Source organism: Leucoraja erinacea, chromosome 20 (genome assembly GCF_028641065.1).
Source record: "Leucoraja erinacea ecotype New England chromosome 20, Leri_hhj_1, whole genome shotgun sequence".
NCBI lineage: Eukaryota > Metazoa > Chordata > Chondrichthyes > Rajiformes > Rajidae > Leucoraja > Leucoraja erinaceus.
In genome coordinates this window covers 13,289,026-13,314,330 of record NC_073396.1, presented here as the reverse complement: position 1 = coordinate 13,314,330, position 25,305 = coordinate 13,289,026, and the positions used below count along the sequence as shown (strand labels likewise).

Below are 25,305 nucleotides of genomic sequence, written 5' to 3'. Positions count from 1 at the left end.
GGATAGGCTTGGGACAGCAACCGCTGGGAGCCCAGTGTTTGGGGGAGAGGCCTGGGGCAGCCTCCGCTGGGAGCCCAGTGTTTGGGGGAGAGGCCTGGGGCAGCCTCCGCTGGGAGCCCAGTGTTTGGGGGAGAGGCCTGGGGCAGCCACCGCTGGGAGCCCAGTGTTTGGGGGAGAGGCCTGGGGCAGCCTCCGCTGGGAGCCCAGTGTTTGGGGGAGAGGCCTGGGGCAGCCTCCACTGGGAGCCCAGTGTTTGGGGGAGAGGCCTGGGGCAGCCTCCACTGGGAGCCCAGTGTTTGGGGGAGAGGCCTGGGGCAGCCCACGTGGGGAGCCCAGTGTTTGGGGGAGAGGCCTGGGACAGCCACCGCTGGGAGCCCAGTGTTTGGGGGAGAGGCCTGGGGCAGCCTCCACTGGGAGCCCAGTGTTTGGGGGATAGGCTTGGGACAGCCACCGCTGGGAGCCCAGTGTTTGGGGGAGAGGCCTGGGGCAGCCTCCACTGGGAGCCCAGTGTTTGGGGGAGAGGCCTGGGGCAGCCTCCGCTGGGAGCCCAGTGTTTGGGGGAGAGGCCTGGGGCAGCCACCGCTGGGAGCCCAGTGTTTGGGGGAGAGGCCTGGGGCCACCGCTGGGAGCCCAGTGTTTGGGGGAGAGGCCTGGGACAGCCACCGCTGGGAGCCCAGTGTTTGGGGGAGAGGCCTGGGGCAGCCTCCGCTGGGAGCCCAGTGTTTGGGGGAGAGGCCTGGGGCAGCCTCCACTGGGAGCCCAGTGTTTGGGGGAGAGGCCTGGGGCGGCCTCCACTGGGAGCCCAGTGTTTGGGGGAGAGGCCTGGGGCAGCCTCCGCTGGGAGCCCAGTGTTTGGGGGAGAGGCCTGGGACAGCCACCGCTGGGAGCCCAGTGTTTGGGGGAGAGGCCTGGGGCAGCCTCCGCTGGGAGCCCAGTGTTTGGGGGAGAGGCCTGGGGCAGCCTCCGCTGGGAGCCCAGTGTTTGGGGGAGAGGCCTGGGGCAGCCTCCACTGGGAGCCCAGTGTTTGGGGGAGAGGCCTGGGGCAGCCTCCACTGGGAGCCCAGTGTTTGGGGGAGAGGCCTGGGGCAGCCACCGCTGGGAGCCCAGTGTTTGGGGGAGAGGCCTGGGGCAGCCTCCACTGGGAGCCCAGTGTTTGGGGGAGAGGCCTGGGGCAGCGCCTCACCTCCTCTTGCAGCGCCGGCGGCACCATGTGATCAGCCATTCCGGCGGGCCGGATGTGCCCAGCCGCGCGCTCCGCAGCCAGTTCCTGTCAGTTAGAAGAAGATGGCGGCTGTGGAGGGGGATCGTTGCGCTTGGCGCCGCGGCCACTTACATACTCACTGTTAAAGCCTTACTCGCATGTTTAGCTTTCGAATTTCTCACTGTTGCACTTTACATTAATGAGGTGAGCGGAGTTTGCCGTCCCTCCCCACCCAGGGACGCGGAGTTTATAGTCCCGTTTGATGCTGCGACGCGGCTAGCTGGGGGCCCGGCGGGGTGTGAGGCGGGCGGGCAGGGTGACTGGGCCCCTCGGCTGCTGCTGCTGCTGCTGCTGCAGACGCCAGCACTGGGCCTGTGTGCAAAATCCGCACTGCAGCGTTCTCCTCTCAAAGGCTTTTTCGCTGCGGTCCTGCACGGGAAAAAAATAATGCACAATGCCTTACTGATCCTAGTATGTTTATTTACAGAGGATTGGAAGTTAACGCTACCAAAGAAACTCAAGAGAAACAAAACAGGTACCATTTGTTTTTCATTCATTTTGGGGGTTAGATATTCGGCTAGAATTTTGGGAGGAAAAATGTGACCTTCACCATCCGTCTGCATAGTATAAACGATGCTCTTGGCTCACACTGATCTGTTGAATCTAGCTTCGAAGAAATGTTTAATATGGAAAGAAACAAAGATATTTTAAATAATTCTATTCGATGGTAATGGCAATGTGTTCTGTCTGCATCTAAAATGCAACGTCAGGTTAATCGTTTAGTTCTGGGATGCTATGGAGGTGTACCATTCTGTTTCTTTACAAATGGTTATTGATAAACAAATACACTTTGATACAGGAATCGATTAACCAGACTACAAATGAGAAGGTGTAAAAATAAAGGTTATCTCTGATTTTAAAATGATTCAGTGTTTTATGAGTTTGATCAACCTTTTAGTTGCTTGTGATTAATGATTAAAAATGAATCATTATGGTAAAAATATCTGAAAATAGATAGATAAAATTTCTATAGTGAAGTCTTAATTGTTTTGGCCTTTCTCACTTCCTTGAAGGTAGCATGCATATTAGGAGATTGTGGAGGCATTAGTAGAGACCTGTCAAGAGTTAGGAGGAGTCCCAGAGGACTGGAAAATTGCAAATGTAACTCCACTGTTCTAGAAGGGAGCGAGGCAAAAGAGGGGAAACTATAGGCAAGGATAGCCTAACTTCAGTGGTTGGTAACATTTTAGAGTCCATTATTAAGAATGAGGTTTCTGAGTACTTCAAAGCACATGCTAAAATAGGCTGAAGACGCTTTGGCTTTGTGAAGAGGATTTCTTGTCTGACATATCTTTGGGGAAGTAAATATCAGGATTGACAAAGGACCGTATGTGAATGTTGTTTATTTGGATTTGAAAAAAAACGAGGCTACTAAATAAGACGAGCTTGTGGTATTAGAGGGAAGATACTAGCATGGATAGAAGATTGGCTGAATGGCAGAAGGCAAAGAGTGGGTATAAGGAGGGCTTTTTCTGGTTGGCTGCTGGTGACTTGAGGTGTTCCGCAGGAGTCAATGTTGGGTCGGCTACTTTTTCACGTTATATATTAATTGATTTGGATGATGTGGCCAAGTTTGCAGATGATACAAAGCTAGTTTAAGGGACAGTTGGTGTTGAGGAAGCAGGGAGTCTGCAGAAGGACAGGTCGGGAGAGTGGGCAAAGAAGTGGCAGATGGAATGCAGCATAGCAAAGTGCTGTCATGCACTTTGGTAGTACGAATAAAAGCGTAGACTATTTGCTAAATGGGGAGAGGATTCCGAAGTCGGAGGTGCAATAAGTTTGGAAGTTGAATCTGTAGTAAGGAAGGCAAATGCAACATTAGTATTCATTTTGAGAGGACTAGAATAAAAAGTATGTATGTAATGCTGAGGCTTTACAAGGCACTGGTCAGATGGCATAACAGTATTGAGCAGTTTTAGATCCCATATCTGAGAAGGGATGTGTGGAGGTTTATGAAAATGATCCTGGGGATGATTGGGTTAGTGTATGATGAGTGTTTGACGGCTCTGGGTCAGTACTTGCTGGAGTTTAGAAGGATGAGGGGTAACCTTATTGAAACTTACCAAATAGTGATAGGCCTGGATTGAGCGGATGTGGAGAGGGGGTTTCCACTTGTGGGAGAGTCTAGGACTATAGAGCACAGCCTCAGAATAAAAGGACATGCCTATAGAAAGACATGGATTAATTATTTTAACCAGGGTGTGAATCTGTGGGATTCATTGCCAAAGATGGCTGTAGAGGCCAAGTCTTCGGGTATTTTTAAAGTTGAAATCTACAAGTTCTTGTTTAGTAATGGTGTCAAAGATTACGGGGGGGAGGCCTGAAAATGGGGGTTGAACGGTAAAGACAGATCAGATGACAGAGTAGACTCGACGGGCCGAATGGCCTAATTCTGCTCATGTAATTTATGAACTGCTGTTTTAACAAACTTGTCATTTTCCCCAATTATATTAACCTGGGTTTAACATACTGTGTACCATGATGCTATATGTTGCCCAAAGGAGAGGCAAGTTTACATTCTGCCAAAGGAAAATGACTGAAAAGCAAAAAACTAAGCTGGTGGAAATCTAAATTAACATCAGAGAATGCTAGAAGCTGTGTCTTTGGTGGAAGCAACCTTTAATGCTGCAGTCAATCAAATTAGTCAGCCTACAAATTGGTCAAGTTTTGATAATTTCTTTATTTGGCTCATGGTAAGTTTTTGTATCTTTTGATCTTGTGAGCTTTAGGATATGATTTAATGGAGGCATATCGGGTAGAGAAATGTAAGAGAACCAAGAGAGCATGTGAAGCCTAAGCAGGAAGAAAGGGTATCATATATTTAGCTAAGTCTGAAGTGGTAAGGCCATGAATGAATGAGAATTTTACATGATTTAAAGCTGTGTTAGTAAACTGGCACAGCAACAGGTTTTGGTGCATTTATGCTTATAGAAGAGGTGTTGACCAAGAAAAGCAGTTCATTATCTAGCCTTGTCAGGGTGATAGCTTATTGAAAAGTGAGATGACCGCTGAATACACTGTCAAATTTGACCGTTACCTTTGTTTGTTAAAGTATGTTGATGCCTGGTTAAGTAATGATCTAATTTTGTTTTGGAGGTAGACAAAAATGCTGGAGAAACTCAGCCGGTGAGGCAGCACCTATGGAGTGAAGGAAATAGGCGACGTTTTGGGTCGAGACCCTTCAGAACGGTCTCGACCCGAAACATCGCATATTTCCTTCATTCCATAGATGCTGCCTCACCCGCTGAGTTTCTCCAGCATTTTTGTCTACCTTTGATTTTCAAGCATCTGCAGTTCCTTCTTAAACATCTAATTTTGTTTTTGATGTTTTAATTTTTATTTTGGTAGCCTTTAAGGGCTGCAGCCCTTTTTAAATAACTTTGAGGCAGTAACTGCGGAGTGACAAATAGTTAAGGGTTCAGGCTAACCTATATCAAAACACCTGGATAAATCATCAACTCAAAATATTAACTTTCCAACCTCAAATACTGCCTGACCTGATGAGTATTTGCAGTTACTTTGAACATGTTTAGTACATTATAATGTCATGCATCATAAAGATAGCGGAGTCAGGGGTATGGGGAAAAGGCATGAACGGGGTACTGATTGGGGATGATCATACACGATCACATTGAATGGCGGTGCTGGTTCGAAGGGCCGAATGGCCTACACCTGCATCTATTGCCTATCTCCATTGATGTTATTATGACAGTTCTTTGCACAGCCTAGTATTTGTTACTTTGAGTGGCTTGTCTTTTTGAAGCTGAAGCCAACTTCTATTCTTGTGTATGGCACCTCAGAACCTTGACCACATTTTCATCATCAACCCTAATATTAGGTTGTTTGTTGTCAGATTTTGTTCTGTTAACTCACTCACCTGGAACCTTGGTGTTTTGCCTGGTTAGAGTTTCTTTATAATTACTGCTTTTTGACAGCTAAAATGTGCTTTGTGTATCCTGCAGTTGTGAGGACGTCTGTATCAATGTCTACTTGTAGATAAGAACTCAGATTTTAGTTTGGAACTAGGGGCCAATATGCCATTGAAGGGTGCCTGTAGTTGCAGCTCTGAGCAACAAAACTTTAGTTGAATCAAAGTTCAGATGGGTTTTGGAATGCCAGTTAGGATATTGTGGTAATAAACATGGGTGTGACCCATGGTTGTTGGTTTCAGAATGATGTCCAGAAGTGGACAATGTTAAGCCCGAAACAATGACATGGATTTGAATCCCATCGTATAACAAAGAATAGCAAAGATTGCAAATAAGTCTGTTTAAATAGAAAGTTACATTTATGGTTGGATCAATTGTATGCTTATTTCTTAAGCTATGCTTCCTAAATTAGTGAGACCCTGCAGAGGGTTAAGTTTGAAGGAGACGAGTGCTTCCTATGTTTGATCAGTTAGCCGTGGGAGTTTGTGTATACTGTCACAGATTGCAGATTATAGCAGATATTGAACTAAGTGATAAAAAATGATAGGAAATAGAGATTGAGTCACTTGCTCATTTCCTAATTCGAGACTAATCTTTTGATGCTGGATTGGAAATTATTTTTGAATATTACTGTATTCGCCAACCACTTTCTTGGCTTATTGTCTGTTTTCTTGTTTGTCTTAGTAGAACAGACTTTTGGGGACGCGAGTGATTCTTGTTTAATAATATGGTAGTCCTAACATGACCTGCCGCTGGCCTTGAGTGGAATTAACTACAGATGATAAATGCTGGCCTTGTCATAGATGCCCATTAAAAAGTCAATGGTTGCAGGTGTCAAATCATGAAGTTATTGGATAGAACTTAACATGGGAAATAAGAATGGAAGTAGGCTTCTTCACCTTGCATCATTATTGATGTAATGACTTTGTTGTACTTTCTCCTCTTCCCTTCTATTTCTCCTGTTGATTGCCTTAAATCTACACATCTTCAATTTTAATTCCTTTCCTTTATGATTTCCCCACACCCTATTGAGTCCAACAATCTACAGTTAGCAACGAGGAGCAAAGATCTTGATCATTTTATTCCACTCACCTGCACCCTAGGAACTGTTTAAGCACAGTGCACAGGCACAGGATCAAGACGGAAACATTTCATATATGCCAATTTAAGGTTTTGTGTAATTTTGCATAAAAAAATTAGGATGTTCCCGTTATTGGAAGGAACATTTCGATCCTTGTCTTTATGCTGAAGTTTCCAGTCTATTAAACATACATTTGACAAATATTGTTATATCTGGTACAGCATATAACAGTGTAGCACAGGAACGGGTTCTTTGACCCACAGTGTTTGTGTCAAACATGATGCCAAGTTAATTTCCTCTGCCTGCATATGATCCATGATCCATTCCCTGCATATCCATGTGCTTATCTAAAAGCTTCTTAGGCATATTCTTATTTAATTTTCCCACCACTTCCACCCCTGGCAGTGCATTCCAGGATTTTAGGAACAACCTTACTAATACCTTGGTAATTGGAATTTGAACTGATTCTGATATTAGTTATATCAAATGCTCTTCAGATCTAGAATCTTTGTTTGGAAAATGATTACAGTTATCAAATACAACAGTCAAGTTTCTTGAAGGACAGCGATGGGGTATTTTGAAATAAATGTGCAAAATTTGCTTTCATAATAGACATTTTATGAGCAGTGTTCTTTTTCAGGTTTGTGTTGGATTCAGCTGTGTTGTCATTTTACTCTTAACCTACATTTTATGCATTGTTTAAAGACTAAATTACATCAGATGTAGGAGGCAGCTGTATGTGATATGTTTTGAAAATTCTGTAAGACTTGTGTTTGACTGAAATTAGTTTATTAATGGTTCTCATCCAGAATTGCAATAAATCCAGAACTGTCATGGTGAAGGTATTCCAGAAAAAGGATGATCGTTATCAGGCAGAAATCAGTAATTGAATGATGCTTTTTATTGTGATTTGCGGTTTAGCTTGAATTTAGCACGAGTGAAGGCTCTCGTTGCTGTTACTTTGTGAGAAATACATTCACCACGCGCCAGAAGTTTTCATGTTTGGTGTTTATTTCTCATGCATTAATTTCCCAATTAATGCTAGCCATATGCTGCTTTTGTTATACAAGTAAAGCTAATTTATTGGAGTACCTAAAACAATTCAACAATATTGTGCCATCGTCCTAGCTAACATTTTTATGAATTAGGCTTAACTTTTTTCTTTTTAAAATGTCTTAACAATGTAAAGGTATTTTGGCAGCACTGATTTGAGGGATGTGCACATTGTAACTCTGATGCCAAATGTAATGCTTGGAATGTAAATCTGCACATTCAACTCTCCTGAAGATTTCCCCTGGCAACCATTTTGCTTGTGGGGGACCTGAGTAAACTGTATTTAAACAGTTCCAACTCAGGTTCAGCAGGTCCTGAATGATATAATAACTTATTACCTTATTTCTCTAAGAACAATGGCTTAGACTAAATAAACAATGTCCTTTATCTTCTAATGTTAAAGAGAAAACAAACCATTTAAATCTTGAATAAGGAAAGGCATATTTTGAAGTTTCGGCCTGCACTGCAGTTTACTCAAAGGTAGCTGGGAAGTAATTTGTAATTTCTGGAAGTGACGGGTAGATTTGGAGAAATTCTCCACAATGCTGGAAAACGGGAAAATTTGATTTAAGAATATAAATATCTCCAGAACTGTGTCTATGTATCCAAGTCTTTTGATACTTTTGTACAACGTTGGTGCATATTGTTCAATAACGTTGCATAATAAATCTAATTGCCAAATTGTCTTAAGAATTGAAAGAGCATATTTCCATATTAATTTCTGAAAAAGCATCTTGAATGTCAAAGCTATATAACAGGAAATTGAATCTAAGAACCTAAGCTACCTTTAGAGCTCAAATTCCTCAAATAATTATTCACAAATCCATCCAAATTAGTCTGACTCGAGGAAGAGAAGAATAGACTGGGAACTTGCAATCATGAGTCCCATCATAGTTAAAAGAGATAATTTTGACTGTCCAGCATAAGGGAAGTCAATGTCAGTTATTCTGCGACCTCCAAATGACTAGAGCTGCCACTGTTTTAGCTTGAACTGAGCTTTAAGCCACTGTGCACATTCACGAAATAGATAAGAGAATGAGCCTTGCATTCAACATCTGCAAGACTAAAAGGTCCTCTATCAACCTGGCCACTACGATACAATATTTCCCCCTGACAATAGTATATGGCAAAACCTTGGGAAATGAGAACCACTTCTCGTATCTTAATGGCTCTTTGTGAATGCAAACATCGATCATGATCCTCAGCATTGTCTTCAATATGCCATTTGAGTAAAAAGGTGTTTGAAGTTTGATTAGTGAGATGAGTAGTATGATGTTGATCTAATGGTAGATTGGGTAGAGCAATGACAGAAGAAATTCAATCCTGATAAGTATGAGGTGATACGCTTTGGGGAGTCTAATTAGGGTATAGCACATAATATAGGAGGTTGCTAGGGAATATTGAGGAACAATGGAATAAATAATTACAAAGTCCATAGGTTCCTGAAGCTGGCAGCACAGGTAAATATAGGCAAAATGCCTTGTTTGTTAGCTGGTGCACAGAATAGAAAGGTAGGATGGTCTTGGTGTAACTTTATAAAATATTTGTGAAACCATAGCTTGAGTACAATTTGCAGTAAATGTGAGGTTATCCATTTTGGTATAAATGTGAGGTTATCCATTTTGGTGGCAAAAACAGGAAAGCAGACTATTATCTAAATGGTGGTCGATTAGGAAAAGGGGAGATGCAGCGAGACCTGGGTGTCATGGTACACCAGTCATTGAAAGTAGGCATGCAGGTGCAGCAGGCAGTGAAGAAAGCAAAAGGTATGTTAGCTTTCATAGCAAAAGGATTTGAGTATAGGAGCAGGGAGGTTCTATTGCAGTTGTACAGGGTCTTGGTGAGACCACACCTGGAGTATTGCGTACAGTTTTGGTCTCCAAATCTGAGGAAGGACATTATTGCCATAGAGGGAGTGCAGAGAAGGTTCACCAGACTGATTCCTGGGATGTCAGGACTGACTTATGAAGAAAGACTGGATAGACTTGGTTTATACTCTCTAGAATTTAGGAGATTGAGAGGGGATCTTGTAGAAACGTACAAAATTCTTAAGGGGTTGGGCAGGCTAGATGCAGGAAGATTTTTTCCGATGTTGGGGAAGTCCAGGACAAGCGGTCACAGCGTAAGGATAAGGGGGAAATCCTTTAAAACCGAGATGAGAAAAACTTTTTTCACACAGAGTGGTGAATTTCTGGAACTCTCTGCCACAGAGGGTAGTTGAGGCCAGTTCATTGGTTATATTTAAGAGGGAGTTAGATATGGCCCTTGTGGCTAAGGGGATCAGAGGGTATAGAGAGAAGGTAGGTACGGGATACTGAGTTGGATGATCAGCCATGATCATATTGAATGGCGGTGCAGGCTCGAAGAGCTGAATGGCCTTCTCCTGCACCTAATTTCTATGTTAGGCCACTGCACTATAAGAAAGATGTGTTAGTACTGGAGAGAGTGTAGACCATTTTCCATGTTGATGTCTGAATGGAATGTTTCAGTTATGAGAAGAGAACAGAAAGCCTGGATTTATTTTCCTTGGAGCAGAAAGGGCAAAGGGGGACCTAATAGATGTACATAAAATTATGAGGGATATAGATATGGGAAATTAAAATGAACTTTTCCCTTTTGTCTCAGACCAGAGGGCATAAATTTAAGATCAGCTGTATGAGATTTAGACAGCCACTGTGGAATTTCTTTTCACCCAGAGAATGGTTGCAATCTGCAACACACCTAAACAAAAAGGTGTGGGATGCAGGCATTTCCACAATATTTAATGAGCGTCTCGACAAGCAATTGAATAGCTATGGTATTGCAGGATAGGGAAAATTAATTGGCTTTCACTTCACAATTTCTTAGTCTTTTGTACTAGAAATTTAGTCCAATTGATCTCCTTGGCTTGGTAATCTTAAAGTCAAGAATATCGGTCAGATAATGAAACTGCAATAGAATCTGGTCATTATTAACCTGCAACAGCAGTGACCCTTTGGGAATTGTCCTTTCTTTGGTCTGATGCTCAAGTGAAAAGCTGCACAAGACCCCATGGCTGAGATTGTGCTGGATGTTTCACAAACAGTGAAAGCAGAAACCCTGAAGTCATTGGCTAACACCGAGCTTCTCTCTTTTTTGACATCAGCCAAAAAACTTGCTGTGATTACCCTACATTACACTGAAATCTATTCTCAGTATTGCAATGTTCTAGTCGCTGTTCTGGTTGAAGTGATTTAACTGAATGTAAAGTATACTTGCTCCTAGGGGAACGTTCAATCTGCTGAGTAAGAACCTGAATGGTGAAATGACAGGCCAACTGCATTGAAGTAAATTTCAATATCAAGAATGAATTTAATTGTTATTAATACTGCATGTTTGTGAATTTTTTGAAGGAAACTTTGGTACACCTACCTGGCAGCTTTTAATGGACCTAAAAATGACTAATCCAGACTGCCGTTATGATCTACCAATGTATTTTTATAGACGCAGATTAGTAATAGAACATTAATGGTGTATATGTTGCTGGTTTCCAACAGCATTTTTGAATGCTGAATTTCATCTTCTATTAAGCTTTGAGGACAAAAATAATCTTGTGTTGTTTGGAGATTTGGGTGTCACTGGCAAGGCTAGAATTTATCTTGCATTCCTTATGCTGGAGTTTCATTGAAAGTACTCTCACAATACTGTTACCATGACATTTCCAGTGATGAAAAAGGTGGTGGTATTCTTGTGCATTTCATGCCCTTGTTTAATTTGAGAGTATCCAGTTTCCTGTAAGATTTGTTTACGATTTGAGAGAGAGGGTTATTGAAGCCAATCACATTGGTAACTGTTCATAAATATATCTGAAATAAGCTGATGTAGAAGCACTGCAAAAGTTTTGGATTTGATTTAATTGAGAGATTTAGAATATTTGTATCTTTGTACCTATGGTTCTACTTATGCTGAACTTCAAATCTTTGTGGTCCCTTCTCAATACATTCTCAAGAAGGGGAAATTTTGAAGAAGCATTTTGAAACTCATTCATTTGATTTAGGTATCATATTTGAGGTCCTTGTTTCTTATCCATCCCTAATTGGCTACTGTTGCAGCCAATAATTAATTCTATAACTAGGAAATAACAGTTATCTCGAGGCTAGCCACGAGTAAACGAGAGATGTTTGATCATGTTATTGATGAGCACCAGCCTTTTAAGTCATTCCCTGCAATATTGTTAAAAAATAGGATCTGATCGGAAATTTTCAAGCAGTATACTGGAGGGATGACCTTTTGTTGGAGACCTTTAGTTGTACAGGTGCACAACCTTTTATCCGAAGTTCCAAATAACGAAAAGCTCCGAATAGCGGACATTTTTTCAGTCCTTGAAGAAAGGTCCTTGAAGACGTTCACCGAGGGTGGCCCGCAGAGGTGACAGCGGAACCTCCGGTCGGTCCTCGAAGAAAGGGGAACTAAATCCCCATTCATAAATGAGAAGGTGAGGGTATATTGTGCGGGAGGGTTAATAATTGACAATCTGCTGCTGCCTGCCCGCTGAGTTAAAAAGTTCCCACGGTAGACTAACGATACACAGTGTATCGTGAGTCTTGCGTGGGAACTTTTTAAACTCAGCGGGCAGGCAGCAGCAGATTGTCGCTCCCTTCAGTTTCACCCCACCTACACCCCTCTGCTTCCTGGCCATGTGTGTGACCCCTTCCCTCCCCTCTCCAGCTCCCCGCCCATTGCACTGGCGCGGGGGCTTTGCACTGTCTTCACGTCGGAGTTGCCAGCAGGTCAGTGCCAGTCACCAGAGACGTCAGGACCAACGGGATACCGACCCCCAGGCCCACTGCAAGCACGGAGATCCCAGAGACCCACAGCCAGCAGCAGCCCAGCCCCGTTCCAACTCCAGAGGAACACGCTCCCCGTAGGGACAGAAGCTGATGGTGTGCAAGGTACGTCTTGGTCTTGGGGTTGCGGATGAGGGGGCGCAGCTCGGGCTGTGACGTCTCCGGCCACCCCCCTGTACAGGAGCTGAGACTGGGAACTGTGGGGTTGTTTGCAGTTGCAGAGGGAGGGGGCAAGGGCGGTACAGTTCCCAGTCTCAGCTCCATTCCAGGGGGGTGGCCGGAGACGTCGGGACCAACGGGACACCGACTGCAAGCACGGAGATCCCAGAGACTCACAGCCAGCAGCAACTCTAGCCCAGCCCCGCTCCAACTCCAGAGGAACCTGGGTTGCGGATGAGGGGGCGCAGCTCGGGCTGTGGGCGAACTGCCACATGTCGCTGTAGCGGCGCATCGGGGAGCGGGTTCTTGTTGGTCCTGATGTCTCTGACCATCCCCCTGGACAGGAGCTGAGAGACATCAGGACCACCAGAAGCCGCTCCCCGGTGGGCCGCTACAGCGACAAGTGGCAGTACGCCCATAGCCCGAGCTGCACCCCCTCATCGGGACACCGACCCCCAGGCCCACTGCAAGCACGGAGATCCCAGAGACTCACAGCCAGGAACAACTCTAGCCCAGCCCCGCTCCAACTCCAGAGGAACCCGGGTTGCGGATGAGGGGGCGCAGCTCGGGCTGTGGGCGAACTGCCACTTGTCGCCGTAGTGGCCCATCGGGGAGCGGATTCCTCTGGAGTTGGAGGGACAGGGAGACACAGCGGCTTTTGAGAATGGTGGGGAATCACTTCCAAAGTTCTGCCCACACAGTCAGTACACCTCTCCTACACCTGTCTCCCGCACTAAGATCATCTCTCAGAGAATGATCCCAGCCCAACCCTCCCTATTCTCTCCTATTCTGCAAGAAAAAAACTACATTGAAGACTCAAACTCGCGGTCGAGTAACTGCTGGATCGAGGCGCAAACTCGCGACCTTGCGGATATGAGCCGAGCACTCTACCACTGCGCCAGCCGTTAAAATCTACGCTAAAAATCTTCCATTCCGAAAGCCGAAAAACTCTGAATTACGAAAAGTGTCTGGTCCCAAGGCTTTCGGATAAAAGGTTGTGCACCTGTAGTGGCTTTAGAAGGCTACTTTGATACAGTACAGGAACTGGTGGTCAGTTTTCAGGTTCAAGAATAGCTTCTTCCCAGTAACTATCTTGAACACTACACAACACTAACTGCACTAGTTATGATCTTCTAAGGACCGTCTTTGGTTGCACTATGGACTTTAGTTTTTGCAGTATTATGGCTAACTGGTTTGTAGTTGTTAATTTTGTTGAATTTTTGTACTTATTTTATCTCTGTGTATTGCGTTGCAAGCCTGTTAAACTGCTGCATGTAAGAATATAATTGTTCTTTTGTCAGTACATACGACAATTTCATTCTTGACAAAACCGTCTGGAAATAGCATTTATCATTGTCCTTGAAAGTTGTGGCAGCCTATTGCTATGAAAACTGAGTAATTTTCTGAGATCTTTTTAAAAACCTATGGATCCGCATGCACTAGTTAAGATGCTATTTCCTCCTTTAAGAGACATCAATGTGTTAGTTTCATGGTTGCCATTTTATTAGAAGTTTATTCCAGATATATGGATCTAACCAAAATAGTATTGCCATAGTATCCTGCATCTGATTGGAGATCAGGAGTTAGTTGTGGATTAATTGCGATTCTGCGTGTACAGTTTTACCATCTGTTTGTTTGAGACTGTACATCCGCATATTTGGTAATGCTTTACCAACTGTATGGGGTAGCTAACTTCTGTATTTGGTCCGTTTTGTAACGTGCTATTTGTTTCAATCAACCAATACAAACTGCCATCTACATAAGTACTGAGTTTTGTTTCTAGTGGGATGTACGGAGAATAATCTAGTTGTCGTATGTTATTAACTGTTGGCCAATATTGTGCACTTTGTTTTGTTCACTGGTGTATTATTATGATTTCCAGATGGCTGGTTTATGCAGTGATTGTTGCTATGGTGTACAAACAAAGCAGAGAAAGTTTCATAAAATGTAAAGGAAATGGGTTAAATTTGGCTTTTGATGTTTGGTGAGGCATGGCAGTTATCCAGTTCATATCCATGTCTGGAATACTGCCAAATAAAGGAAGTGATTTTGACTCATAGTGGTGTTTTGGGAAGATATTAGTTCTCCGCCACATGAAGTAGCAAACTAATCTATATCCAAGAGCTATATTATTTATAGCGGGCTCAGCGGCCAGTCACTGGCTTTTTTCTGCAAAACAATGTGCTGGATGAACTCCACAGGTCAGACAACATCTGGGGAAGGAATGGACAGGTGGCATTTCAGGTTGACCTACTTTTGAAGCCATGGTATTTATACAGCTGGTCCACTGCAGTATGATCAATGATCCCAGGATATTGATGATGTGGTAATACAATTGAATGTCTTGGAGATGATCTTTTGCATGTTTGTTCTGCAAATATTATCTGGTACTTATCAGGTTGCTTAGTTGCTGAATGCAGGCATGAATTGCTTCATTTCAGGAAGAGCTTCAAGTGGAATTGAACATTGTTCAATCATCAGCTAAGATTAAAAAAGATCATTAATGAAGCAACTAACATTAATAGTCTGCGATAGTGAACTGAGGAAGTCCAGCAAACTAACTTGGTTTGCTTGGAGTGTTCTCACCTTGACAACATTAATTTCAGTTTTTTCTTAACCCTGTCAAATGGCAGTTATTCTCGCCTTGCTTATAGAATTAGGCTCTTTGGTCCATCTCGTCTAAGGTCTAGGAGAATAGTCCTTGTAAAACCCAATCTACATGCTGCTAAACATTATTAGTGAGTCAGTGCTTCTGATAGCACTGTTAGTGATACCTTGTATCTTTTGGCTGATTATTGAGAGAGACTGGGTGGTAATTACACAAAATTTGATTTGTGTTTTTTATGACACCAGGGTAATTTTCCATATCAGATGCATGCCATTGTTGAAGCTATAGTGGAACAATTTAGCATGATGCACAGCAAGTTCCAAAGCATAGGCATTTAGAATTGCTGCTGCCTGGTCCCAAAGCTGTTTCTGTATCAAGTGCACTTAGTCATTTCTTGATATCATATGGAGTACATCAAAGTGGGCTGAAGACTAATTGCTATGATGAAGGGACTCTCAGGAAGAAATCGAGATAGATCAACTGGTTCTCCTGTCTGTCTTGAGCAGATGGCAAATACTTTAACCTTGCCTTTAGCACTTGTGCTGGACGCTGCCAACACTGAGAAAGGGGATAATTATCTTCATGCTGCCTCCTCCTGTTAACTATTCAATGGTCCAGTACATTTGCAGTCCATTCAGAAAGACGGTTGCTCCAGCACTTTATGTCTCTTTTTGTACGCTGACATCTAGAGTAATTCGGCATGTCAGGCACGTCTCTGGAGAACATAGATAGAGACCTTTCAGGTTTAGACCCTTCCGGTAGCATCTGTTGTGATAGACAAATTGAAGCAGATCCAGATCATTTCGTAGAAACATGGAAAATAGGTGCAGGAGTAGGCCATTCGGCACGAAGAGCCAGAACCACCATTCAATATGATCATGGCTGATCATCTAAAATCAGTACCCCGATCCTGCTTTTTCCCCATATCCTATGATTCCTTTAGCACCAAGAGATAAATCTAACTAATTTCAGAGGCGGGGGTTGATTCACAGCATAATTAAACTCTTGAAAATCTTTATTCCAATTGATCCATGTTCTACTAGACATCTAGAGGCAGGTTGCAGTCTCTTTTTGTGCTAGATATTGTGGAAGATAGATGCCTTTTGATGCAGGTGGGAATCTCAGACTGCAGAGATTGAGATCACTGGGTCATTGGGGGTTGTGAGGGCTTGTGCAGATGTGTCATTGATCTTTCTTTAAAAGCATGCAGAGAAGGCTTCATCTCATTGCTATTTGCCTATAGCTGTTAAGTATTCACCTGTGACTCCGACTTGAAATTTTCTTTTAGCTATTGGTAGACTTCAGGTAGTCATACCTGGACTTTGAAATGGTTGTACAACCATTCCTCTGCTTCACTGATGAGCACTTTATAGTTCTCTTCGCAGATGCTGTGCTCTTCAGTCTCTGTGGGCAGAAGGAAGAAGCACAGCTAGATGATCAGCTAGGAGATCAGGGATGGAGCGATAGCCAAGTGTGTTTAATTGTCATATGTACCGAAAACTGAACAATGAAATCCTTGCTTGCAGCAGCATAGCTCTGTCTGCAAGCTCAGTGCTCATAAATGGGCATTCCTGATGGTGAGAAAGCAATGGCCGAGTGCATTGGCAAAAATTGATGCATTATTGATCAGTTGGAGTTATTGTGCAATGATTAATTAAGAAATGCAAATTTATTATACAATAATGTAAAATTGTGTCACCTGCATTTGTGTTTCATTCTTGTGCAGGATTGCTAATCCTGAAACATTTCACTTTTAATGTGTGTTTTAATACCATCAATTTTAATCCAGCTGAGATTGTAAAGTAAAATATTCAATTGTTGGGGGTTTGAGCACTTGCATGAGATGATGCAGTCAGGTAGTTCTGCAATATTTTTTGGTATTTTGACACTAATTTTGATCCAAGCTAGGATTTCTCCAAGTTTCGATTATGTCAGTTCAATGTATATTACAGGAAATTATAGATAATGAGCATGAAAAAGCCACATTTTCAATAATGTGGTATATTTTGTAAATCATAAGCTCATTTGATCATGCTCTTTATATTACTAGCAGAGTTAATAACTTTTGTGTCATTGTTTACCAGTTTTTTCATTGATTGTACTCTTGACCTGGATATAGCTACATGGGATTGTTGGTTAGTGTTGTTTGTGCATTGATGGCATATTGCTTGACCAGTCATTTGCTTGGGGCACCACATCAAAGCCTGAATCTGCCCTCCATTCCTATTGGTTAGTCTTAGATGGATGAGCCAATGATGTTGTGCATTCATTCATACTTTAAATCATTTCTCTAGGGGGACTAAACCCAAATGTGGGAACTGTAGTAATGCCCTGAGAGATTCAAACAAAAGATATACTGGATTGAAAATTAGGCTTGGTCTGTTCTTCCAGCATTCCATTTGTTTAATGTGTTAAATATGTTGTGTATTGTAAGCCATAGAAGGGCGGGGAGTGAGCTGGGATTTTGGAGTATATCAATCGCCTTTGTGATATCTTAAATTGTGATATGCCGTTGTGTAGGGAGTTGTACAATAGTTGACATTTATGTAGAATTGCACTGATAACATTGTGATTGTGCCATTTTCCTTCATCACATATGAGTGAACAGCAGGAGAACAATTGAAAGAGGATGCCTGTTAAATGTTCTAAACTAATTCATAGCTTGCTTCATAAAAATATAAACACAGTAGACCAGATCAGTTGATACATGAAAAGATTAAACTGTGCAAGATATCAATGCATATTGAAATGAACTGATTGGAAAGCTGTGATTTGTACCCTTCTACTTTATTGGCTGTATAAAACTGAGCGTAGACAAAATATTCTTTATCTTAAATGACTGACATGCTTTTCGAACCATATGAAGCCAGTGTTTCACAAAGGCTCATTAGATCGTTGCTGCTGTTGGTGAGATTTCTGTAATCCTACAGGCCAAATCCATTGACAAAGTAAGCAAAGCAATGTCAACATCCGCTCATCAGGCCAGGATCCCCAGCACTGAAGGTCAAATCGCATTCGGCTGGCTCCGATAGATGGATCGTAACATTTGCATTCCCTTCAACAGACTAGTGTAATGGAATTCTACAAGCTCCATTATTGCTAGTAACCATGAGAACAGAGGAAACACTTCAAGGGTTTCTCAAAGCTGCCTTGGGAGGGGATGGGGGTGGGGGGGAAAGGACCAAGGGAAGAATGTAACCTCCTCACCAACTTGTGGGAATCAATGACCCATGACTAATCTAAATGGTGAAGAAGTATCTCCGATGTACTCTGAACCTCCGGTATCTTCAGGAGAATGGAAAAAGTTCAATGAAAATGGCAGAGGGGTTGTATCAAAATAGTTAGCTGTGTCAGTCTGTGGGTTCCAGATTAACGACATCAACAATATCAGAATCCATAGATAGAATGGAAGCAAATTATTCTGGACCCTGAGGGGCTTTCTTGGAGGAAGAGCTTTGCATATGTTAATATAGCAAATGATGTGTTCCTGTGACTTCTGTTATCTTAGCATAAATCGTTACCATGAACTGACTGCTTTACAATTATCAAAAGTTGTTTAGTGTTTTTATCGCTTCAGTTTCCAGGTTTTATCTGTTCTACAATCGTTTCTAACCAAGGTTTAATCTAGACAAAATTACAAGAGCTCTCTTGAAATTCCTGTGACAGATGGCATTGCGTGATACAAGACAAGGAAGAACTGTTGAAACAACGCAACCGTGATGTTTCGTGCGTTTTAATATTTGTTTTATTTAGGTTTCTAGCAATCCATAGTCCATTAGAGACACAGGAAGGGTATAATTAATGGGTCAGAGGTGTATTGTTCAATTATTATTATGTGACCGCTGTTGATCCGGCAAAACAAATAGCTCAGCAAGGTTCTGGACCCAATGGTGCTGGAAAATTTGTTGTGTATCTGTACCCTAATAGGTTCAACTAGGGTTCACAAATGGCAAGCTAAACCCTTTTTGGATACTTTATATGAGAACCAATATCTGTTACTACAGTATACTGCTCTTGAATTGCACTTTGGGAACTGATCTCTGGAAAAATATGCCATATACTGATTGACAACTCGGGCATGAGACGCTAAGATTTTTCTCCCGGGATTTGAATGTTTTTAGATTTTTTTTTTAGATGTTTCAGATTCAACTTGTCATTGCACATAGTACAAGTACAACGAAATGCAGTTTTGCATCTAACCAGAGTGCAAGGTAGTAAAGTGCTGATTAAGACAATATATGCAAATGAGGATATATTGGTGTGTGTACATAGGCATATACATATATACAGATAGTTGTTAAGGTGCAAAACATTGACAAGTGCTATATTCTGGTGAATAAGAGCTTAACTATAAATTATATAAACTATAAATAATACTGATGAGAAGGGGGGGGGCTAGCGCAGGGCCTGTGAGTTCGGCAGGGTAATGGTGTTGGGGAGGATGCGGGAGGCGGTACAGGATGTCAATGCCACTTATTAGAGATATTGTGTGAAACTGAGGTGTTCTGGCGTAGCAATGACTCGGTTTTATAGCCCTTTCTGTCATTTATAAAAACAATCTACATTGAAGAAAATATTGATGGGTTACAGGGGTGGGAAAATGGCAGAATGAGTTTAATCTGAGCAAATATGAAGTATTGCCCTTTGGGAGGTCGAATGTAAGTCTACAGTAATGACAGGACTCTTAATAACTTTGTACAGATGGACCTTGTGGTCTAAGTCTATAGTTCCCTGAACGTGGGAACACGTAATGATAAAGTATTTGTAGGGTTTGCTTGCTTGCCTTCATTAGCCATTGAATATAAGACTCAGGAAATCATATTGTAGTTTAATAAAACTTTGGTTAAGCCATATTTCTGCAGTTCTGGTTATCCCATTGTAGGAAGGATGTGAGAGCTTAAGATAGGGAGCAAATTATGTTTACCAGGATGCTGCTTGGATTAGAGGCTATTAGCTATAAGGCGATGTTGGACAAACGGATTGTTTTCCTTGGAACTTTGAACGCTGAGAGGAGCTTATAAACATAGAAGCTTATATTATGAGAAGCATAGATCCTTAGAAGGTCTGAACCTTTTTTCAAGGCATACCTTTTCGATGAGAGTGGAACTCCTAATAATAAATATATAGAGCAACTTTAGAAGCTTTTGGGTTATGGAATGGAGGTATATTGATTCCAAGAGGCAGAAGGGATGAGTTTAATTTGGCGTCATGTTGGGCATAGTCGCTGCGGTTTGTTTTTGTGTTTTATGTCGTTTCCCCCACCATGCTTGACTTTTCTGTTTCTACTATCCTCCACTCTGTTTTGAATGGTGGTGATTTCTGAATTCTTAAACTGTGCTGAACACTATTGGATGAGATGCTTGGTGAAATATTGCAATCCTCTGACAGTAAACTCATTATCAGGACCATGGTTTGTTAGGGATTATATTGCTCCAACCATTAAATAGTCGTCAATTAATTTAAATGGTCATTACACTATTATAGTGTGCCGGCTGAAGATGATTATGAGCAATGTTGTCTTTGTATAAAGAAAACATAATCTGGAGCGCTGTCTTGATCATGGTATAAGAATGAGGCAATGAATCTTCCAGCAGTTTTTTAATGCAAGTCAGTTATGTTGGACAGCTGCTTTTGTGATAGCTGAAGTTTAAGGATTTATTTCTATAGGTTTACTCAAGCTTTAAATTTTCTCCTGGAAATATTTTGGCGTTTTGAGATTTCTTTAGCTCTTTTTTAAATTTCCTTTGGGTACTCATTTAAATCCAATATTTTCTTCCCTTTCCCTTAGTGAGCTGAGTTTGAGAGCTGGCATTGTCAGCTACAGTTTTCTTTTCATGTGGTGCATTACCAGTGTGTTTTGATATAGCTGGTGTAATTGAACATGAAGATTATATACTATTTCAGGCAAGTGTAGTTGACTGACAAATTGTTACCAGTTTACCAATGGGCTGGTTAACCATGCTACAGCATAGAGAGAGTGCAATATTATCACTGCTCAATCAAAGCTCCATCTCCTTGTTTTTTAGGATTTGTATGTTTTTTTAAAAACCCTATGTAACTTTATAATGCATGGGGAGTTCACAAGCTGTTTATTTTCAAATCGTGTAACGTGTAATTGTTGAGGGATAACATGTTCACCTGATTTTTACAAGATTTTCCTGTTCACAAATGATTATCCATTTAAACTTTTGAAGAAAGGAGTGAAGGAGTGTGTTAGGAAAAAAGACAATTAGTAAAGCCACCCAATTTGATTGTTTATTAGAACAATAGGTTGAAATTGTTTACATCACCAGTCAGTAGTTATGTAGATGGAAATTCCAGAAGCCTGCTTGTCAGTCCTGTTTGCATAATCATAGCTATCTTTGATCAAATTTCTCCACCATTAAGATCGGTTTCCAGCGATTCATTCAAAGACAGTTTCCCTTAATTTGTTTCGAAGGACGCGAGTTGGAAATCCTGCAGTAATTGTGCTCCTATGCTGACATTTATAAACCAAAGTCTTAAAATGACATCTATCCCTGCTAGAGAACCCAAACAAAAATCTATAAAGAACATCGGCAGAAGCATGCTCGCTTAGAGATCATAAAATTGGGTACAGCCTGTACCTTTACAACAAAAATCTAGGGTCACAATGACCATTTATTGCATTAATGATTGACAGAACTATGGACAGAAAATGCTGATGAGTTACACCTTTAATGCCATAACCAGTATGCTTTGTCTTGTTTTGTAAATCAGCATCTGCAGTTCCTTGTATCCATATGTGAAATATTGGAGTACTTCCAATGCAGTTATCAGAGGGTTGTACTGATGTGGAAGGCAGGGAGAAGCTTGAACGGCGCATAGGCACATATGGGCCTGTTCCACTTGGTGATTTTTTTGGCAATTGCCGCATCATTGACTGACGTATCGGGTCACCGAAAAAGTCGCGGCGTGATGACGTATTGACGCGCGGCGTTTCCTCAAGTGTCGCAACATTTTTTGTCGCCGCTGGATTTTGAAATGTTCGAAATCTTTCAGTGACCCTGATCAGTCATTGACGCCTGCAGTCGCCGAAAAAATCGGCAAGTGGGACAGGCCCTTAACATAGACTGTTTGGGATGAATAGCCTGTTTCTATGCTGCATACTCTACAAGTTTCTATACAATTTTTCTATGTAGATGCTGACATTTGATGTCACCTGCCTTTGCTCATCTGTTTGCTCCAAGTTAACCTTTCTGCGAAACTACAGAAAATGTATGTTTTAAACCATTTTATTTCTTTGAGATTTGGTAACGGCCTTGCACTCTAATGCATGGATTTAGTAAAAAGGTTGAGACATCTAGTCTAATATGCACTGAACAAGCTTGAGCAAAGTACATGACCCAGATACCAATTCTAGGCATACAAGCTATTTGGTGTGCACGATTGTAGCAAGATTACTCTTGGATAAAACCACCCCACTAACTCTTTGTGTGCTATTCATAAGTTTTGGCTGTTTTATTCAGTTGGCTTGGTTTGAATGAGGATAAAAATCTAGGACAATGTATGCTGAATCAACAACTCCGCACTCCAGTTACCTTGCAGTTAATTCATTCTAGCTTTATCTGCTAACTCTAGTGTAACTAGTTAATCGATTTTCCTCAGTTCACCATGCCAATTGTCTTCAATTTGAAACTGGAAGATTTGAGTACTGAATTCTATGGGTCTTCACAACTCGGAAGATGTAACATCTAGATAACGGATCATTCGGATTCATAGATCTGCACCTTAGAGTTAGTTGACCATGGCAACGTGCATCCATTCTTCCTGACTGCCATTGGTCTTTGCTTCAGTAAAGGCAACGTGCATCCATTCTTCCTGACTGCCATTGGTCTTTGCTTCAGTAAAGAAGTTATGTAAATCCAAGTCTAAAGCATAATATTTAACTAATTATATGTGTGCAGGTTCATGAATTCTCAGGGCCAGATTAGGCCATTTGGCCCATCGGGTCTACTCCACCATTCAATCATGGCTGATCTATCTTGTTATTTAGGTGTTCCAGAGATGACTGTAGGACCAGGAAGTTGGCGTCTGCTGTAGATGTGTTATGACAGCCTTTGAATGAACGGATCTACTGAGCCTCAGTTATAGAACTCCAAAGTTTTGCAGCACTGAGTGAAAAAAAACACTTGAAATGGCTTACACCTTATTCTGCTTCTTCATCTTAAACAGCTCAGGCAGAGAATCCTCCCTTGAATTGTTACCAAAGATGTTCTTCCATTCTCTTAAATTGTAAAGAATGCAGGCATACTCTACTTGTTTGCAACCAACTGTACCTGATTGAATTTTGCCATTGTATTGAAATGAAAGACAATGATGGAATATATTACTCCATCGACATTTTTCCAAAAAAAAAAAGCCTTTCACAGTTGGCACAGCTTGAGTTATATCAAATGGGTTTGGATCATTACATTGGCAATTAGCAATACAGTACGTCCTGGGACATCGAGCTTCATTTTTTCTTTGGATTAGAAATTTAGTTATACCCAAATATTGTCATAATTAGCACAAAATCTGACTCAAGGTTGTAATATTGGCCCAAACCATCTGTAATACTACATAGTACAAGGCAGGAAAATTGTGGAAAAGGTTCCACTAGCTTGGCTGAGTGCAGTACCATTAACAACATCTGGAAAAAGCAGCCTGATCATTATTAACCATTTCTGACATTTTTGTTGCAACCCCACCCTTATTTTGTCGTTGTGAGTAGACCCCAGGTAAGATTGCACGTATGCTGTCAAAGTTCTGATCCTCTGAAGAATGATTTTGGCAAGTACTACTTCCATTGTAAAGCTGATTTCTATCGTAGGATTCCTCCCTGCTTGGTGTATTTTGTTAGATAATTTACCGTGGCATGCTCTGGGGAGGACCTGTTTAGTTTTGTGTTTTATTGTCACATGTACTGAGGTACAATGAGAGGCTTTTGTTGCATGCTATCCAGTCAAAGAAAAGACTGTACATGATTGCAATCAAGCTGTCCACAGTGTACAGATAAAAGGTACAACACTTAGTGCAAGATAATGGCCGATTAAAGATAGGTCAAAAGTCTTAAATAAGGTAGATGGAAGGTCGATACCACGTTCTAGTTGGTGAGAGGATAGTTCTGTTGCCTGGTAACAGTTGGGAAGAAACTGTCCCTGAATCAGCGTTTTTAAACTTCTGTTCCACTTAATTGATAGGAGAGAAGAAGGAATGACCGAGGTGAAAATGGTGCTTAATCATGTCGATTGCCCAGAATTGTATTGATGGAGTCAATGGAAGGGAGGTTGGTTTGCGTGAGCGTTTGGGTTATGTCTGCAACTGTAGTCTTGGATGGAGCTGTTCCCAAACCATGCTATGATGCATCCCGATAAAATGGTTTCTGTAAAAGTTGCTGAGGGTTGTGGGAACATGCAAAACTTCCTCATCCTTCTAAGGAAGTAGAGACATTGGTGTGTTCTTGGCCTTGGCTTTGATGTGGTTGGTCCAGGGCAAATTGCTGGTGATATTTATTCCTAAGAATTTGAAGCGTTCGCCTATCTCTAATTCAACGCCATCAATGTATACAGGGATGTGTGTATTGGTATTTGGCTGCAGTCATAAGTGTATAAGGTGTATAATAGGGGGATGAGAACGCATCCTTGTGGGGCACTAGTGTTGAGGTTGAGCGGCTGAAGAGCATGTCCTGAATTGCGCCAAAGTGAGATGAAACATTTGCCGAATGAACCCCATTCTTTAGGGCCATCCTTTGTGTGCGGGATTAAAAGTGAGAATGACATAGAAGTGATCTTGACCAGTACAGCAGGAAATTACAGCCATCAAATTGCAGAAAGATCCAGCAGGAAGATCCAGCAGAGCCATTGCAGGAAGATTGTTCCCGATGTTAGGGAAGTCCAGGACAAGGGGTCACAGCTTAAGGATAAAGGGGAAATCCTTTAAAACCGAGATGAGAAGAAATTTTTTCACACAGAGTGGTGATGTTTTCAGCACAGAGGGTAAGGCCAGTTTCATCCTTTTAAGAGGGAGTTAGATGTGTTGTTAAGGGTAGGGGGTATGGAGAGAAGGCAGGTACAGGATACTGAGTTGGATGATCAGCCATGATCATATTGAATGGCGGTGCAGGCTCGAAGGGCCGAATGGCCTACTCCTGCACCTACATTTTAAGTTCTTTAAATGCAATTCTGAGATTGAAATATTTTTTCAGCATCACAGAAACATCCTTTTCTATGCGTCAAATTGAATTTTAAGTTTGTGAGAGTTAGCCACAATCGTCAAATTCAATGTTTGTGTTAGCCTATTGTGTTTTGCCTACTCATTGTAACCCAAGAATATATAGTGACGTGAACTTCTCTCAGCTTTTCTGGTGAAGATTTATCTCTGCAGCCATCGATGCCCAACAGCAAATCAAA

The 25,305-nt window shown here is 41.9% G+C and overlaps 1 protein-coding gene across 9 annotated transcripts in view; it reads left to right on the top strand.

Annotated features, from left to right (window-relative positions):
* Positions 1-1,122: 1,122 nt before the first annotated feature.
* Positions 1,123-25,305, top strand: part of LOC129706808 (trinucleotide repeat-containing gene 6A protein-like) — an 88,921-nt gene continuing 64,738 nt past the window's right edge. For 3 of the 9 annotated variants that reach the window (XM_055651319.1, XM_055651317.1, XM_055651315.1), the window contains exons 1-2: positions 1,126-1,405; positions 1,689-1,736. In XM_055651319.1, coding sequence (XP_055507294.1) covers positions 1,401-1,405; positions 1,689-1,736 — 53 coding nt within the window. In that variant the 5' untranslated portion in view covers positions 1,126-1,400. Of the gene's footprint in view, positions 1,406-1,688; positions 1,737-25,305 lie in introns of all 9 variants that reach the window. The other 6 variants (XM_055651313.1, XM_055651314.1, XM_055651316.1 and 3 more) reach the window with 5 other exon arrangements.